Source organism: Saccopteryx bilineata, chromosome 2, assembly GCF_036850765.1.
Source record: "Saccopteryx bilineata isolate mSacBil1 chromosome 2, mSacBil1_pri_phased_curated, whole genome shotgun sequence".
In the NCBI taxonomy this organism is placed as follows: Eukaryota; Metazoa; Chordata; class Mammalia; order Chiroptera; family Emballonuridae; genus Saccopteryx; species Saccopteryx bilineata.
Genome location: NC_089491.1, coordinates 350,935,755 through 350,954,238, shown reverse-complemented (window position 1 = coordinate 350,954,238; position 18,484 = coordinate 350,935,755). Strand labels below are relative to the sequence as shown.

General features: G+C 38.6%; 1 protein-coding gene across 5 annotated transcripts in view; it reads right to left on the bottom strand.

Annotated features, from left to right (window-relative positions):
* Positions 1-18,484, bottom strand: part of RPS6KB1 (ribosomal protein S6 kinase B1) — a 44,983-nt gene that overhangs the window by 10,224 nt on the left and 16,275 nt on the right. For 4 of the 5 annotated variants that reach the window (XM_066262723.1, XM_066262725.1, XM_066262721.1 and 1 more), the window contains exons 5-14: positions 12,442-12,589; positions 10,318-10,375; positions 8,797-8,897; positions 7,116-7,206; positions 6,841-6,931; positions 6,224-6,331; positions 5,852-5,914; positions 5,594-5,671; positions 3,161-3,268; positions 130-242 (exon numbers count right to left, since the gene is read on the bottom strand). In XM_066262723.1, the coding sequence (XP_066118820.1) occupies positions 130-242; positions 3,161-3,268; positions 5,594-5,671; positions 5,852-5,914; positions 6,224-6,331; positions 6,841-6,931; positions 7,116-7,206; positions 8,797-8,897; positions 10,318-10,375; positions 12,442-12,589 (959 nt within the window). Of the gene's footprint in view, positions 1-129; positions 243-3,160; positions 3,269-5,593; positions 5,672-5,851; positions 5,915-6,223; positions 6,332-6,840; positions 6,932-7,115; positions 7,207-8,796; positions 8,898-9,367; positions 9,687-10,317; positions 10,376-12,441; positions 12,590-18,484 lie in introns of those variants that run through there. The other variant, XM_066262726.1, reaches the window with a different exon arrangement.

Sequence of the window (18,484 nt, the reverse complement as noted above, 5' to 3'; positions counted from 1 at the left end):
GATAATATGCTTATGTCAGCCAAAGAGAATATGATGCCAGATCTTTCTTTCATGTAACTTGGCATAAATTTCTCAAGCAATGCTCCTCTAGGTTTAAAAAAAAAAAAAAAGAAAATAAAGTCTGAATACCTGACAGGTGTTCGTGGGCTGCCAATAAATCTTCGAGGTGATCGGATTTTTGGTTCAAAGGAAAACTTTTCTTTCACGCTTTCAAGTACAGATGGAGCCACATATGTAAAACCCTAAAAGATAGTAACAGTGGACTACAGAAGGTCATTTGTCATACACATCAAAAAAATGTGGTTGTTGTCTCTAATACACCAACACCATCCTGTAACCTAAAATCACTAATCTGTATACTCTCCCACCTCCTCAATCTCATTTCATACCTGTTAACTTCTTTCCAGCCATTTCTGAGGCACAAACCTAAAGAAAGTAGAATTCTACTATGCCCCATATGCCAGCAAACAAAATTCCATTCTATTAAAAGAAACAGGCAAATATAGGCTCCACATTAAGATGTTAAAAGCTCTGATAAATAAAAAGAAAATCCTAGTGCCATGTTGGTGAACCTTTTTATAAAGAAAGGTGGTGGTAGCAGAGCAGCACTGGCCCACCATGAAAGCTGGAACGCCCACTAGTGGGTGGGAGGGACCAGGCTGACCAGCACTGCAAATGTGGGCGGTTTTTATAAAAAGGTTCGCCATCTGGTTTGAGCAAAAGCTCACCAGCGTGGACCCAAGGTCGCTGGCTTGAGCAAGGGGTTACTTGATCTGCTGAAGGCCCACGGTCAAGGCACATATGAGAAAGCTATCTATGAACAACTAAGGTCTCGCAATGGAAAACTGATGATTGATGCTTCTCATCTTTCTCCGTTCCTGTCTGTCCCTATCTATCCCTCTCTCTGACTATCCCTCTGTCCCTGTAAAAAAAAAAAGGTTCGCCATCATGGTCCTAGTGTTTCTAGTCACATGCATATCAACACCTGAGATTAGCACCCCAAAAACAGTTTCTCGTTATTAGCTCAAAGTAAAAATAGAATTCTCTAACTTGGCAAGTGTGATTCTTCTGGTTTTACCCCAGTGATTGAATAGATTTGGTATTTTTTTGATGAATAAAGGTCAGCATTATAAAAAACCTCAACTGTAACATGCAATATGAAGTTTTATTAGCTTTGGTTCCTTCTTGGACTTTGCTATTTAGCCTACCAGCTATCATTTCTCTTGCTGTCAATATTCATCTCTTTAACAATCAGTCCTGCACCTATCTTCCCTTCTATTGACATTTGTTATTCTAGTCACCTATGAGTAAGGTAGTAAGTAGTGCCTCATCCAAAAAAGGAATCAGAAACTCTGAAGAACTATGTACTCCTACTGTCATTGCTAAAATAGAATGTTAGGCCTGACCCATGGCGGCACAGTGGATCAAGTGTTGATCTGGAATGTTAGATTATGAGACTCAATTGTATTTTTTTTTCAGCGTGCATGAGAGAGAGTGAGTTATAAACAGAGACAAACAGGAAGGGAGAGAGAAGAGAAGCATCAATTCTTTGTTGTGGCATCTTAGTTGTTCACTGATTACTTTCTCATATGTGCCTTGACGGGGAGTGGGGGGTTGGGGGGTGGCTACAGCAGAGCAAATGATCTCTTGCTCAAGCAAGCAACCCTGGGTTTCAAACCAGCGATCTTTGGACTCAATCCAGCAACCATGGCGTCCTGTCTATGATCCCATGCTCAAGCCGGATAAGCCCGTGCTCAAGTGGGCAAGTTTGGGGTTTTGAACCAAGGTTCTCAGCATCGCAGGCTGACGCTCTATCCATGCACCACTACCTGGTCAGGCTAGAATCACTTTTTTTTTTTTTTTTTTTTTTTACAGGGACAGAGAGAGAGTAAGAGAGAGGTATAGATAGGGACAGACAGACAGGAATAGAGAGATGAGAAGCATCAATCATCAGTTTTTCGTTGCGACACCTTAGTTGTTCATTGATTGCTTTCTCATATGTGCCTTGACCGCAGGCCTTCAGCAGACCAAGTAACCCCTTGTTTGAGCCAACGACCTTGGGTCCAAGTTGGTGAGCTTTTGTTCAAACCAGATGAGCCCATGCTCAAGCTGGCAACCTTGAGGTCTCGAACCTGAGCCCTCTGCATCCCAGTCCGACGCTCTAGCCACTGCACCACCACCTGGTCAGGTGATTAACTTTCTAACATCACTAAGTTATTAATGGGATAACTTTAAAAATCAGCACCACAGGTTATCTACATGAAACTCCAAAGCAAGTAAATTTAATTTTTTTTTTTTTTTGACAGAGACAGAGTCAGAGGGACTGACAGGGACAGATAGGAAGACAGAGAGATGAGAAGCATCAATTCTTCGTTGTGGCATCTTACTTGTTCGTTGATTGCTCGTTCACTGATTGCTTTCTCATATGTGTCTTGACCAGGGGTCTATAGCAGAGTGAGTAACGCCTTGCTCAAACCAGTGACCTTGGGCTCAGCCAGCGACCTTTGGGCTCAAGCTAGCTACCATGGGGTCATGTCTATAATCCCACACTCAGCCAGCGACCCCATGCTCAAGCTGGATAAACCTGCACTCAAGCCGGTGACCTCGGGGTTTCGAACCTGGGTCCTCTGAGTCCCAGTCTGATGCTCTATCCACTGCGCCACCGCCTGGTCAGGCAAATGAAATTTTCTTACTGAAAATGGCTTTTCGGCCCTGGCTGGTTGACTCAGTGGTAGAGCATCGGCCCAGTGTGTGGATGTCCCGGGTTCAATTCCCAGTCAGGACACATAGGAGAAGTGACCATTTGATTCTCCATCCCTCCCCATCCCACTTCTTTCTCTCTCCTTCCTGCAGCCATAGCTCAACTGGTTTAAATGCATTGGTCCCGGGCGCTTGGGATGGCTCCGTGGAGCCTCTGCCTCAGGTGCTAAAAATAGCTCGGTTGTGCACATGGCCCCTGATGGGCAGAGCATCAGCCCCAAATGAGGGTTGCTGGATGGATCCCGGTCAGAGCACATGCAGAACTCTATTTCTCTATCCCCCCAACTTTCACTTGTGAAAGAAGAAAAAAAAACAAGAAAAGAAAATGACTTTTCTTACTGTAAAGGGCCCATTATAATAGTTAAATTTCCTATGGCTACATGGAAATTCTGTCACTTACCAGAAAGACCTGGTTGGCACTTTCACTGAGAGTTGAGTCATCAGGGCTGTCAACAGGTGTCTGACGTGTAAACTTTGAATCAAACTGACTCACATCCTCTTCAGATTGCTTTATAAAAAATAATTATGAAATAATGACTAGTCTATATTATACATATCAAATACATTACATGCATCAGAGAAGGCTCTAGATAAAGCTCTTTCACAGGGTTCAACTGTATTAACAGAAAGGTTTTAGCAGGTACAGACTGAAGAATATATATAGGTGTCAAGTATCAAATTATATTCTCAATTTTTTTTTAAATTTATGATTTTAATTTGTGTTTACATAGATACAAGTGTCCCACTGAATATATCTCCCCCCCATCCCCTTATTCCCCTCATTCTCAAATTTTAAACATATATTAAAACAGATTATAGTACAGAGTTATCATTCCTATTAACAATCTGAATATTGAGCCCTGGCTGGTTAGTTCAGTTGGTTAGAGTATCACATCTCCTATGCCAAGGTTGCAGATTCGATCTCCAGTCAGGGCACATACAAGAATCAACCAATGAATGCATAAATAAGTGGAACAACAAATTGATGTGTGTGTCTCTCTAACATTTTTTAAAGTTTTAATCTTAATATCAGTCTTTCCCTGTCACAAAGCTTCAGTGTTCCTAGTCCATTGGCTAAATCCCTTTAACCCTAAAAACTATTGAAGCAGAGTTTAAACATAAAACACATTTCAAAGATAATCTAGTTTCTTTCTATAGTCCAATTCATTCCTTTAGATTTTTTTTTTTATTCAGTAGAGGGGGCAAGGCACCAACTCCTGCATGCGTCCAGACTGGGATCCACCTGGCAAGGCCACTAGGGGGCAGTGCTCTGCCCATCTGGAGCATTGCTCTGAGTTTTTCTTAGCACCTGAGGTGGAGGCCATGAAACCATTCACAGCGCCTGGGGCCAACTCGCTCCAATTGAGCCATGGCTTCAGGAGGGTAAGAGAGAAAAAGAGAGAGAGAGAGAGGAAGTGGGAGAAAGACAGAGAAACAAGAGGGGGAAGGGTGGAGAAGCAGATGGGTGCTTCTCCTGTGTCCCCAGGAATCAAACTGGGGACAACCATACACCAGGCTGACGCTCTACCACTGAGTTAACCAGCTAGGACCTCTTTAGATTTCTTGACGAACAAATATTATACTACTCTGCATGAGTATACTTTCTTGTGAAAGAATATTTTTGCTGCCTGATCAGGTGGTAGCACAGTGGATAGAGCTTCTGCCTGGGACCCAGGGGACCCAGGTTCAAAACCCTGAGGTCACTGGCTTGAGCCCCATACATGCCTTGACTGAGCTATGCCAGTCCCCTTGCTCAAGCCAGTAACCTCGGGCTTTTCATGCCAGTGACCTTTAGGCTCCAGCCAGTGAACTCTGGGATCATATAGACAATCCCCAGCTCAAACCAGCAACCCCATGCTGACCAGTCCACGCTCAGACCCAGCAACCTCGGGGTTTTAAACTGGCAACCTCAGCATTCTGGGTTAATATTTTATCCACTGCGCCACCACTGGTCAGGTGATTGGTGTCCTTTTAAAAAGGAAAAATTTGGACACTGACTTGCACACAAGGAGAAGGCCATGTGAACTTGAAGACAGAGATCGAGTGATGTGCCTACACACTAAGGAATGCCAAAGATTGCCAGCAAACCACCAGCAGATAGGGGAAAGGCACAAAATAGTGTCTCTCTCACAGCCCTCGAAGAAACCAACTGTGCCAATACTCTGATCTCATATCTCCAGCTTGCAGAAAACATCCTCAGAAAGTCAAATTTAAAATAGGGTTGAATTATGCAAAAAAAGCAAAAAAATAAAAAATAAAAGAAGCCCAAGTACTTATAATATTTAACTGTCTCAGGCAACCAACTTCAAATGTTAATAGTCATCAATTGCTACTGACAAGAAAAAGACTACAGAATAAATATTCTGGATAGAGCATCAGACTGGGACATGGAAGACTCAGGTTTGAAACCTCGAGGTCACCAGCTCGAGTGTGGGCTCACCAGCTTGAGCCCAGGTTGCTGGCTTGAGCATGGAATCATAGACATGGCCCCATGGTTGCTGGCTTGAGCCCAAAGGTCGTTGGCTTGAAGCTTAAGGTTGCTGGCTTGAGCAAGGGGTCACTTGCTCTGCTGAAACCCCCCACCCCCTGGTCAAGGCACATACGAGAAAGCAATCACTGAACAACTACAGTGCCACAGTGAAGAATTGATGTTTCTCATCTCTCTCTCTTCCCATCTGTCTGTCCCTATCTGTCCCTCTCTCTGTCAAAAAAAAAAAAAAAAAAAATGAGAGAAGAGAGGATAGACCAAAGTTTATTAAACTGTTAATGTTTCTGAGATTTTCTTATTCTAAAAATACCAGGTCTCTCAAAACATGCTTTCATGTATACATACCAACAGAGGTTTAAAGGGGGGCTCCACCTTTCGAGCCAGCAATTCTTCCCAGTTAATATGTCTGAAGAATGGATGAGCCTAGGGCGAAAAAAGTACAAAGAAGAGTCAAGGGGAACAGACTTCACTGGATTGACAACTGCCTGCCTAAAGTTACCATCGCAAAATTAGCTATACTTATAAGCAACAACACACAACCTTCACAAATATATAAAATTAGCATTATCTTCCCCACAAACCGCCAAGCATGCCAATCCCTACTTGAACTTCTCCTGCATCCCCAGGACCAGCTCCAAGACGAGAAGCAGCATTTCTTTTCAGCAGCTTTAGGGAGAAGGAAAAAACACTGATGAACTTTTACTTAGTCAAATTAAGTAAACTTTATTTAATCAAACTGATTGTGTTTTCTTTATAAAATTTGCTTGTCTATTTTATCTTTGATTTATTAACTACTACTAAATATTGTTTGGGAATAAAAATGAAATAAAATCAAACATATTTGTACTTTTCCCTACAGAAACTATAGGCTTTTTCATTCAATATCTGTGCATGATTCTTTAAAATATATGATCTATTCTATTTAAATCCTAATACTTGAGGCTTATGGTTTTAGTGCCTATTTAAGAACCCTACCTTTTTAAGCAGATCTCTGGCTTCTTGTGTGAGGTAGGGAGGCAAATTGAGTTTACATTTGAGGATTTTGTCAATTGTTTTCTTTCTATTCTCCCCAGTGAACGGGGGCTAAGAGTAGAAGAGAGTGAGAAAAATTAGCATATAAAAAATCAAAGTTTAAATAACAGAATTACCCATTTCCTGAATTAGTTTCGATAAAGATCAGGAATGTATGCTGTGATATGGGGACTGCTAAAGCCCTGTAGTTTTCATACTGGGACAAGGGAAACAGCAATGTCCTGGATGGAACTCAGTTTCCACCAATAACTTTGTGTGATAATGGGTGACCAATGTGATTTTATGTTTCACTTTCTCCGTTTATAAAATAAGGCAATTATCTATCTTACACGTTTCACAGGATTGCCATGACACAGGCCATTTAAATGAAAATGTTTTTAAAAGTACAAGGCCCGTACTACTTGCTACTAATAAAGCATTTTTAGTGCTAACTTAATTATTTAAAATAACTGCACTGATAATATTTTCAAGAAGCACAGGGAAGATCTCTTGCTACAGTGATTTAGCAACTACTCGCACAGACCATACACAATACATGCAGCTTTTAACTGTGCACCTACTGCTCCAGTCAGCATGTCATACATTAATGCTCCCAAACTCCACCAATCCACAGCACGATTGTGGCCACTTCTCATCAAGATTTCAGGGGCCCTACAATTAGAAAAACAATATGCCTAAAAAATTCACCTATTTGCATACCATCTGAATAAAAATTTTAAAAACAAAATATGAAGCCAAATGATGCTACAGAAAATTTAGCACACTATTATTTAAACCTGGTAAAAGATAGCTATTACCCCCAAACCAGTAATATTTCTTTCAACATGCAGCTCACATGTATTCTATTGTTCCACAAAATGTGTGTGTGACTGTTCCATCATGAATAGACTCTTTGCATAGTCCAAAGTCTGTTAGTTTCACGTGACCTACAATGAAAGATTATAGCATGGTTATTACAATTCTAAGTATGTGCAGTGTTTGAACATATCATACAAGATAATAATCTATCCTTCCATTTAACTTTTTCTGCTTTAATTTTTTTACGATATCAACAGCTAGTGATGTGCCATCAATAAATGGGATGTTAACTCTTTAAGGCTAGGGCAGAGACATCTTTTGCCAATGATATTATCCTTACTCATAAGCTTAAGGCATTGCCAATGATATTATCTATCTACAGTAGAAAAGGGAAAATAAGAGTGAAATGGCTTAAGGTTCCAGCTTTTCCTATATCTAGAGTAGTCTACCATCCCGAGGAAGTAATTCCTGGGAAAACTTGAAGTCTAGTTGAAATACAAAGACTCTAATAAAAATATTCTGCACTTTTTAAACACAGGTGTGACACAGTATTTTAAATACATAGCTTTTATCACAATGAACTATGATTTGACAGTTCTTAAAATGGTCTCAGAAAGTCACTATAACAAGTTAGCTCATTCTACCAATGTGCTACCAGTTCAGAAATAAAAAGGAATTACTACATGGCAAGGAACCATCACCTCAGATTCAAAGATTGATAAACTCACCACCTTACACAAAGAATATTTCAGTTCAAGTTCAGCTTTACTGAACTGTGATTAGATATCCTGTGATTCAACAATCTCAGGGACCCTACTATTCCAGATTTATTTTGGGGTGGGGGAGGCAATGGCCTATAATTCAAATGTAAATATGTACTTTACTTTGACACAGAAGAAATATGACCTTTATTTTCACAGAATCACCTGACACATTCAAGCTTTTTATGAATCAAAGAAGTTAGTCACTTTCCTATTCTATCCTCTGCCTTATAATTCAGAATCAGTATCCATGTTTGGGAGATGGGTGCAGAACTGGGAGGGAAGGAAATACATATATTCCCATGATATACTTGGTTAAATATAGTATTTCTCCTTAAAAAAAAAAAATAGAAAGAAGGGGGAGGAGTACAATTTGAAACATTTACACAGGTGTCAATTGTCCATACACAATTTTCTGCCCAAGAATTTAAAACAACTACCTTGTGCATCATTTTGCAGACATTTAAGGATGAGCAGCTGCCACTAGCCCCCCAGATACCCAGGTTAGCTGGTTGCTCCTCTGGAGTCTGAGTGAACTGCCAAGTCCACCCAGCCCAGGCTACTTTCACATAAACTGAACTGTCGTATGTAGCACCATGTGGTTACAATAAAGGCTCACTTTGCTGGACCTAAAGTTCTATAGAATATCAATGTCTGATTTTTATGTTTGTTGTCACAAACAGCAAGAATAAACTGATGCCCACTAAATATTTTATTTCCAAAGCTACATCAATTATTTTGATTGAGTGGCCAGTTGTCCTCTACTCCCTTTAATTTCATCAACCATAAATACCTAAACATTTAAATTTCAGCAAGTATCGTGATGCCATAAAGTCTGAGAGAGGAATATATATAATAATAGTTACATGAATATAGGGCTTTGAAAATGACCATGACCTGTGTGGGAGGATTTTAAGATAATTATTTACTATATAATTGTTTACAGCATATCTCCACCTTGGTGATTAAGCATGATATTCTCCGGCTTCAGATCTCTGTAGATGATCCCCTTTTGATGTAAATGCCCCAAAGCCATGGAGATTTCTGCCAAGTAAAAGCTGGAAACAAAAGCGATTTAACAAAATTAAAAAGAATAATCTACTTAAAGCAGTTTGTGTATGGAGCAAAATACCTTGAAAGAAACAGACATACATCAAAGACCGAACTAGTGGCGAGGAAATACTGGGGAAAGAGATGGCATGGCATGAAGACATGTTTTACTCATTTAGTGAAACTATACAATGTTTTATTGCATCATTAGAATACATTGCTAAAGTTGCAAAAAAAGTCCAGAATATGTCAAACTGATACTGGTCATGTTTGATTCTGTCTATGTAGGAACTAGCCCAATAGACATTTAAATCAGAGCAAGTTTCTCCCACCCACCCCCAATTTTAAAATCCCATAGGAAATGAGAATTTTGTTATTGTCAAAGAGCAAATCTCAGTTTCAGAAACGAACGTTATAACCTGACCTTAGAAACCCGCTCATCCCTTACTTCATACAGCTGCATATGTATACACTGTACATACCCATGGTATCTACCCTCCCTCTTGCCAGACAGCCCACAACTATAAACTGTGTGACACTCAAATTTATCTACCTCAAAAGAATAAAGGGCTGAGTCAACCCTGTCTGGATTCGAAAAGCACTGCAATACTGGCTGCATAACAATGTTGCAATCCTGCAGATTACTCCAGGATGGACAGGGTGTGTCCTAGAGGACTGAGGCAGTTTCACAGCCAGCAGGACCACAAACAGCCTCCAACTTGGCTCAGAGAGCCTTCTCCAAAAATGGGTACTTCATCCCTAAGGCTCTTAAATGCAGCTTCTGTGTTAGAAAAGGCCTGAAATTAAACAATGGAATGAAGTTTGGTAATTAAGGTAGAAAAAGCATTTAAGTGTTTTCTATTCAATTAATGTGTATTCAATTACTGTGATTTATTGTTACCCAATACTATCATCTCACAAAGGATGTGTATATTTTTTTATCTGAAGCAGATGCCATCTTAAGAAATAGGAAGGTAGATCCCATCCCGGCCATAGATTCAATCCACAGATGACATGTGCAGACTTATTACCTCCCTAAGACTGCACTTGGGAAATGGAAAGTCTAAAAAAAAAGAGATTCTGCTACTTTCTGCTGTTCCATACATACATAAAGTTGCACTAGAAAATCACACTCACCCACAACCAAGGCAGGCAGCTGGCCAATTCAAGGAAAGAAAGCCCAAGTGAGAATGGTTGGTTCCTTTAGGAACTGTCATGAAGAGTGTTCCACCCAAGGCCTGGAGGCAAAGGAATGATGTGACCTCCAAGAGCTGACTAGTCCCAAAGCTGCTTCTCCCCCTTTAAGTCCTGAGTGACTGACTGGCTCCAGAACAATTTATTGAATCATTTGGCAGCCCACAGTGGGAATAAGGCTTTGTTTAATTATATGAATTATTACCTGAATCCAACCACAAAAATTTCACTTACCAGGCTGTATCTTCCATAAATATTCCCTCTCTTTCTAACTGCATAAATAATTCTCCTCCTGTAAAAAAACAAAAAAGATATCAGAAATAACACAATCTTTATTTCCACTCCATTTCTAATGAGATGGTCTGTGCTTTCCTTTTAACCATAATTAAAAGACATCAGTCCCTTAAAAATAAAATACAGATCCTAAAAATTATAGGTTTAAAACCAAGTCCTCAAGATTCTATATTTAGAAGCATTCCCACTCTTCTGTGAAATATGTAAGTTTTGGAATTCTAGGTTTTATATCTGTAAACTCAAAAAATATTTATAAATTCCAGATCTGATTTTAAAAAGAAATATTGATTAAAGCTTCTCTAACATTTTACCAGTAAGTACAAAAATGTTAGTATAGATTTAAAATCACCCTTGCAAATTAAAATCAGTGAATGCCCATAGTCTCATTACTCAAAAAGAACCTGGCAGCAGCCCTGTAAAAAGCACAGCATTATTTGAGTATCAAAATAAGTGATGATAAAGTTATATTTCACTGAATAATCTTATAATCCATGAGTCCACAGTGATATAATTCAATGAACAAATAAATCCTAAATACATTTTTAAATGGGAAAGACAGGAAAGCTCTTCATTACAGCTGAATGCCAAATAATAAATGAAGAAGGCATGACGGAATAAGAAAAATCACTTGGCAACCATCACAGTTAATTGTTTTAGGCAAGAGTCAATGGATGCTAAAACCGTATGTGTGAAAAGCTTGATGAGAAACAAGATACTTAAGTAATCTCAAAATATCTCCTCATGATACTTTTTAATTACAAAGGGAAAACCTCACCAGGGTAAAAACTGGCAGATATCACCTTGTACATGTGACCAAAGTTAACATCAATAGTAATGGGACAAAGATTCATATGTTGTGTACCTCCTGATCTGATACACAGAGAAGGAAATAATGTCACTTGGATGGCCCTCCCAAAAATGCATAACCTGAAACTAATCCTGAGCAAACATCTGATAAGCACAAACTGATGCATTCTACAAAATAACTGGCCATCAAAAATATCAAGGTCATGAGAGACAAAGAAAGACTAAGGAACTGTTCCAGATTAAAGAAAACCAAGAAGATATTACTGTATCAATGTTAATTTCCTATTTTTAATAATTTTAGTATAGTTATGTAAAATACTATCACTGGTTTTAGAAAACATATGCTAAAGTCTAAAGTATTTATGAGTAAAGGGAAATCATGTCTACAACATTCTCTTAAACAGTTAGAAAAAAATTACATATATATGTATTCATGTGTGTATATACACATATATACACACATACATATATATATATATATAACACAGAAAGAGAAAGACAAGAATGAAACAATTGCAGAAAATGTTAACAGGGGGAATCTTGGTGAAGGGTATGTGGGGATTCTTTGTACTAATCTTGCAACTTTTTGTGTAAATCTAAAATTATGTCAAAATTAAGTTACAAGAAAAAATGGAAAATGTCACAAAAGTTACTAAATTCTTCAGTTTTCTGTTCCACGTTACACGCTATTGAGAAATCTCTATTTTTAAGAAAACTCAGTGTTTGCTGTGATCTAGAAACAATATGAGAATATTCCTAGGAGGTGGTAAATTCTGGAAAATGTGGATGATTTTTAATGTAAACTGCATAATCTATCAATGAGGCTACATTATACCAAAATACTTCTGTTTTAAGAGATACATTTCCAAAAATACTCAATACCTTAAACAATACTGTCAGTAAGTTTTCCACTTCAGTTCAGAAAGAAATACTTAAATGGTTTATTTGAATTATAGTATCTTACCGAAGTGCAGTCAATTTGATAGCTCAATTAGGTATTTGTTATTTTGTTAAGTAACTTATTAAAAAAGAATTAAGATAAAATTTTATAGATGGGTGCAAAAAAAACTAAAATTTCTTTCATATCTGTCAGCAAAAAGAACATCTGTTACATCTGAATTTCTTATGTCAATGTATTCATCAATTTTAAGAACTATTTGATCACATTGGTAAAAAGTATTTTGCCAGTGGAAAATAATGTTTTGACCCAGTTTCTGGAGCAAATGCAAATAATTACACCAAACTATGTGTACTGACCGCTGAGATACTCAAGGATGAGGTAGAGTTTTCCACCGGTCTGAAAGGCATAAATTAAATCCACAATGAAAGGATGCTTTACTTCCTCCAGAATATTCCGTTCTGCTTTTGTATGAGCTGTATCTTTAGCATTTCTTACTATCATTGCCTAAAGGAAAAGAGATGATCTATAAGAACAAAATAGTAGACATTTGATTCTATAGTAACTGGAAAATCTAATTTGTGCTTTTCTTGCCCATATTAACCTATTAATCATAGTTACCACTAGAAATTGAGATGGGGTAAACGGAAGACATTTACCTCTTATATCTGCACTGTTTGGATTTCTTGCAGTGAACATGAAAATGAAAACCTAAAGATACTTTTTTTTTTTAAATGTGAACAGATTAAGTTTATTGATATATTCATTAAATGTGGAATGTGTACTGTGCTCCAGGCTCTGTAAAAAGAAAGCAGAACTAACAGAAGGGGGTCTCTCGCCCGTAGAACAGCAAAGTCTCAGGGAAGAGAGATAAGTCAATAGAGGTAAGCATAAGGTGGTGCTACAGGTGAACAGAGCAACTACATCTAATTTGGCAAGAAGTCTTGGGGAAAAAACACAAAAAAACTCTTCCCTGAGAGTGGTGGTACCTAAGCTGTATCATGAAAAGTTTCTAAGATGAAACATGGAAGACATAAAAAACATTCCCAGTGCAAAAGAGGTTTGACAGGACAAGACATGTGTAGCAATTCTATAAGTAGTTCAGTATGGTTAGAAGTGGTTAGAGATTAGGCAGAAGATGCAGTAGGAGGCCAGGAAATAGATGGTCTCGGTATACAAAGGTGTTTGAATCTTATCTTAGAGGAAGAGGAGAAATGTTGAAGTAAGGGAAATGAATATCACTTGGCTTTCAGAAAGACAGTTCTAGTAACAATGTGGAGTTCTAGAGAAGAAATGAAATGAGACCAGTTAAGAGGCCAGTACAGTAAACTAAGCAGTATATCAGACCTGTAACTAAGAAAATAAAGTTAAAAAGGGGGGGGAGTAAGGTACATTTTCAGCATTTGCTAACTAACTAGATGTGAGAAGAAATGATAATATTGTGGTTTCTGTTCAAGTAATAGGATAGATAATGGTGTCATTTAATAACAAAATGGAAATGAAGAAAAAAGTTTTGGGGGAAAATGATGCATTGTTTTGGACATGTTAAGTCTAAGTTCTGGCACTAAGTTCTGGAGCATCTCCAGCGGTATGAAAAGCATATACACGAGGTTATTAGTTGCAACATTATTTGTAAAAAGGATATCTTAGAAACAACCTAAATGCCCAAGCATAAAATACTGGCTGAAAATCCATGAACTAGCTACATACTGTGTGAAAAAGCTATACAAAGAATGAAAAACATCTCTATAAAAGCAAGGTGCAAAACAGCATATATGGCATGACAGTATGCATAGTATATTACCTTTTTGTGTAAGAAAGGGAAAAATAAGTATATGTATCTGTTTATATCTGCAATTATAACACACAATTAAGATAAACCAAAACTAATGACAATAGAAAAGTAGAAAAGAGAATGAGATATACCTTCTGAATAACACCTCAATGGTTTTCTCATTTATTTTTTTCTGGCCTAAATCAAATATTACTATGATTATAAAATGGGATTTTGAATTCTGAACCATGTTAATGTTTTATACATTTCAAAAATAAAATAAAATCAATAAGAATGTGGGAAGAAAATAAAACTGAATACAACAAAACTACATATATTTAACTGAATGTTTCATTGAGATTTTACCACAGTAGAAAAAAATATTTAAATAACTACACCGCATACTAGTGACATATATGTAAGCACAGCATTTCAAAAATTGCAAAGATATCTTTTTTCTTTTTTTTCAATTACAGTTTACATTCAATATTATTTTGTATTAGTTTCAGGTGTACAGCATAGCGGTTAGACAATCAAGATACTTTACAAAATGGTCCTCCTAATATTTCCAGTGCCCATTTGGCATTATACATAGTTACTATAATATTATTTAATATATTTCCTTTATGTTGTACTTAAGAAATCTTAAATGACAGTAGGTTTGTAGCTGCTAGAATTGGTATTCTCAAACTATTATGCATATATTGTACAACTGAGTAAATGAGTAAATTTACTCATATTATCAGGCATCTCATTATGGAAATAAAGAGATGTAAATATGAACTGAGGGAAATAGAACCCGATGAAATTGGACTGGATTTAGAGATATCAATATGAAGCCATGATTTAAAACAAAAACAATTAACCAATATTGCCCCCCCAAAATTAAATAATAAATACATAAAGCAGAAAAAAACAAAAGCAAAAACAAAACTTCTTAGCTCTGTCCACTGGAAGAGCCTGAAATAATGACACTTTAGTAGTAAGGGGCACAGCTGGCACCCTCTTGGTTTCTCTATCAAAAAAGACGAGCCTGACCAGGCAGTAGCACAGTGGATAGAGAACAAGAACGAACGCTTGATGCTTCTCATCTCTCTCCCTTCCTGTCTGTCCCTGTCTATCCCACTCTCTGTCCCTCTCTCTATCTGTCACAAAAAAAAAAAGCAACAAAAAATACTATTGGGTAAAAGATTATTAGGACAGAGCCTGGCCTGTGGTGGCACAGTGGCTAGAGGGTTGACCTGGAACGCTGAAGTCACTGGTATGAAACCCTGGGCTTGCCTGGTTAAGGAACATACAACAAGCAGTCAACCAATGAACAACTAAAGTAAAACAACTATGAGTTGATACTTTTTATTCCCATGCCCCCCCCCAGTAAATTCAATAAATAAAATCTTTTTAAAAAATTATTAGAACAGAATACTACAGATCCTCTATCATTCCATAAATACTTATTAATTACAAAGCTGAAATGTTATTTATACAATGGAAAGTCTGGTGGACACTACCTCAACCAAGTGATCAAATTCAAACGTGCTGATAGCAGGACAGATTAACATAATGTACTTTCTTTTTTTTTTTTTTTTTTTTTTTGTATTTTTCTGAAGCTAGAAACAGGGAGAGACAGTCAGACAGACTCCCGCATGAGCCCGACTGGGATCCACCCGGCACGCCCACCAGGGGCAACGCTCTACCCACCAGGGGGCGATGCTCTGCCGCTACCAGAGCCACTCTAGCGCCTGGGGCAGAGGCCAAGGAGCCATCCCCAGCGCCCGGGCCATCTTTGCTCCAATGGAGCCTTGGCTGCGGGAGGGGAACAGAGAGACAGAGAGGAAGGAGGGGGGGGGTGGAGAAGCAAATGGGCGCTTCTCCTATGTGCCCTGGCCAGAAATCGAACCCGGGTCCCCTGCACACCAGGCTGACACTCTACTGCTGAGCCAACCGGCCAGGGCCAACATAATGTACTTTCTAAGCCTATGCACTGAGGTCACAAGACACCTGCAAAACATATTTAACCTAAATTTAAAATTTAAGTGTTTTCATGAGGAAACAATGAAGCATATCCAATTAAGGGATACTCTACAAAACAACTAGCCTGGCCTTTGGTGGCAGAGTGGATAAAGTGTAGACCTGGAACACTGAGATAACCAGTTTGAAACAATGGGCTTGCCTGGTCAAGGCACATGTAACAAGCAACCAATGAACAACCAAAGTGAAGCAACTATGAGCTGATGCATCTCTGTAAAATCAATAAATAAAATCTTTAAAAAAAAAAAAACTAGCCCGGACTCTTTCAAGAACTGTCAATGTCATGAAAGAAAAAAAAAATAAACTAAAACTAAAAAAAGCAAGCCCTGGCTGGTGGCACAATGACAAAGAATAGTCCTAGAGTGCCAAGTTCAAACCCAGGGTCGCTGGCTAGATCCCAAGGGTGCTGGCTTATCAGGGCTTGACGCCGACAGCATAGGTCTGAGCCCCAGTTAGGGCATATCAGGTGCATAACTATGTGGGACAACAAGTTGATGCTTCTCTTTCTCTCCCGCCCTTCCTTTCTCAAAAAAATAAAAGGCTGAGAAATGGCTCCAGTGCAAAGGAAACTAAGCAGACCAGAGAAGTAAGTGCAATGTATGATCCTTGATTAAATTCTAAATAGTAAACACAAACAAAACAGCTATAAAGAATATAACTGAGCCCTGGCCGGTTGGCTCAGCGGTAGAGCGTCGGCCTAGCGTGCGGAGGACCCGGGTTCGATTCCCGGCCAGGGCACATAGGAGAAGCGCCCATTTGCTTCTCCACCCCTCCGCCGCGCTTTCCTCTCTGTCTCTCTCTTCCCCTCCCGCAGCCAAGGCTCCATGGGAGCAAAGATGGCCCGGGCGCTGGGCATGGCTCTGTGGCCTCTGCCTCAGGCGCTAGAGTGGCTCTGGTCGCAATATGGCGACGCCCAGGATGGGCAGAGCATCGCCCCCTGGGGGGCAGAGCATCGCCCCTGGTGGGCGTGCCGGGTGGATCCCGGTCGGGCGCATGCGGGAGTCTGTCTGACTGTCTCTCCCTGTTTCCAGCTTCAGAAAAATGAAAAAAAAAAAAAAAAAAAAAAAAAAAAAAAAAAAAAAAGAATATAACTGACACAACTGGGGAAGTTTGAGTATGAACAAAGTATTTAAAAACAGTATTGTACATCAATGTTAAATCTCCCAAGTGTGAAAATTATACTGTGATTATGTAGGAAAATGCCTTTATTCTTAAGAGATACATACATACAGAAATACATACGTACAGAGATAAAAAAATTAAGAGCAAAGTACCATTATATCTATAACTAACTTTCAAACTGTATAACAAATAAAATAATTTAATATACACATATAGAGAGAGAGGATGAAGAGAGGGAGGGGCAGACAAAGAAAATATGGCAAACTTAACTATTGGTGATCATTGTATTATTCTTGTAACTCTTTGGAAAGCTTAAAAAATTTCCAAGATAAATTATTTTTTTAACTGCTCAGAAGGTTTGAATTTTTAAAATAAGTAATTCTGAAAAAGTCTGAAAGGGAGGACTAAGAGATAAAATAAAAAACTAATAAAGTAGAATCACAGAAGTCAAGGAAGCAGTGTTTTAAAATGCTGTGGTCAATAGCTTCAATGCAACAGAAATGTAAATGAAACATGAATTAAGCAGAGACCATTAGATTCAGTGATCAGGAGATGGATGGTGACCTAGGGAAGAAGAATTTCATTGAAACAGTAATCATTAAGTCAAAATATAGTGAGTATAAAAAAGAATAAAACATGACTTTCTCAAGAAATTCAGCTAAAAAAGGCAAAGAGGGTGAAAGCTACAGAAAGATCATGAGTGAAGAAAGGATTTGTTTGGCTAAACATGGCAAAGACATGAATATATTTAAGTTTTAAAAGTCAGCCCTGGCCAGATAGCTCAATTGTTTGGAGCTTCATCCCAAAACACAGAGGTTGCCAGTAAGATCCCAGGCAAGGGCACAGGTAGGAATAGATCAATGTTCCTCTCTCTCCCTAAAATCAATAAAATAAACATTTTAAAAAAAGGAGTCCGGATAGAAGATGGAAAAGAGAGAGAGAGAAGTGGCAGAGAAAAGACCCTAGAGAAGTAGAAAGGGTTGGGATCCAAAAAAAAAGAGGGCTTAGCCTTGGAAAGAAGAAACACATGTCCCACTAAGACTGAAGAGAAAGAGAGACAAGAGCAAATGCAGATGAATGCAGTACTGAGGGTGGGGTTCAGAGCAGGAAGTCAAAGGGAGTCACACCTGAGAGCCCCAAGCAAGATGAAAAGCAGTCCGTTAAATGCAGAGGGATGGGCAGTAAAGGCTCCAAGAGTTCTAGAGAATGAAAAGTTGTCCAGGGACATGTAGAAAAATGTTTGGAGAGTTCTGAGGGTCCAAATGAAATGGGGACTATGAATTTAACCCAGCAGCAATCTACACATTTGTCTGATTTTCACCAGAAATGATCAGTAGCTGAGATATAGGAATAAAGGAGCATTAACAACTGAACTGATTAAAATAAGGACTTTCCTGAACATAAGGTCAATCAGGCTAGCAACTGACTTAAGTGGTAGATCATGTTGATTAGGCTGAATTCAGAATAAAGTGAATTAA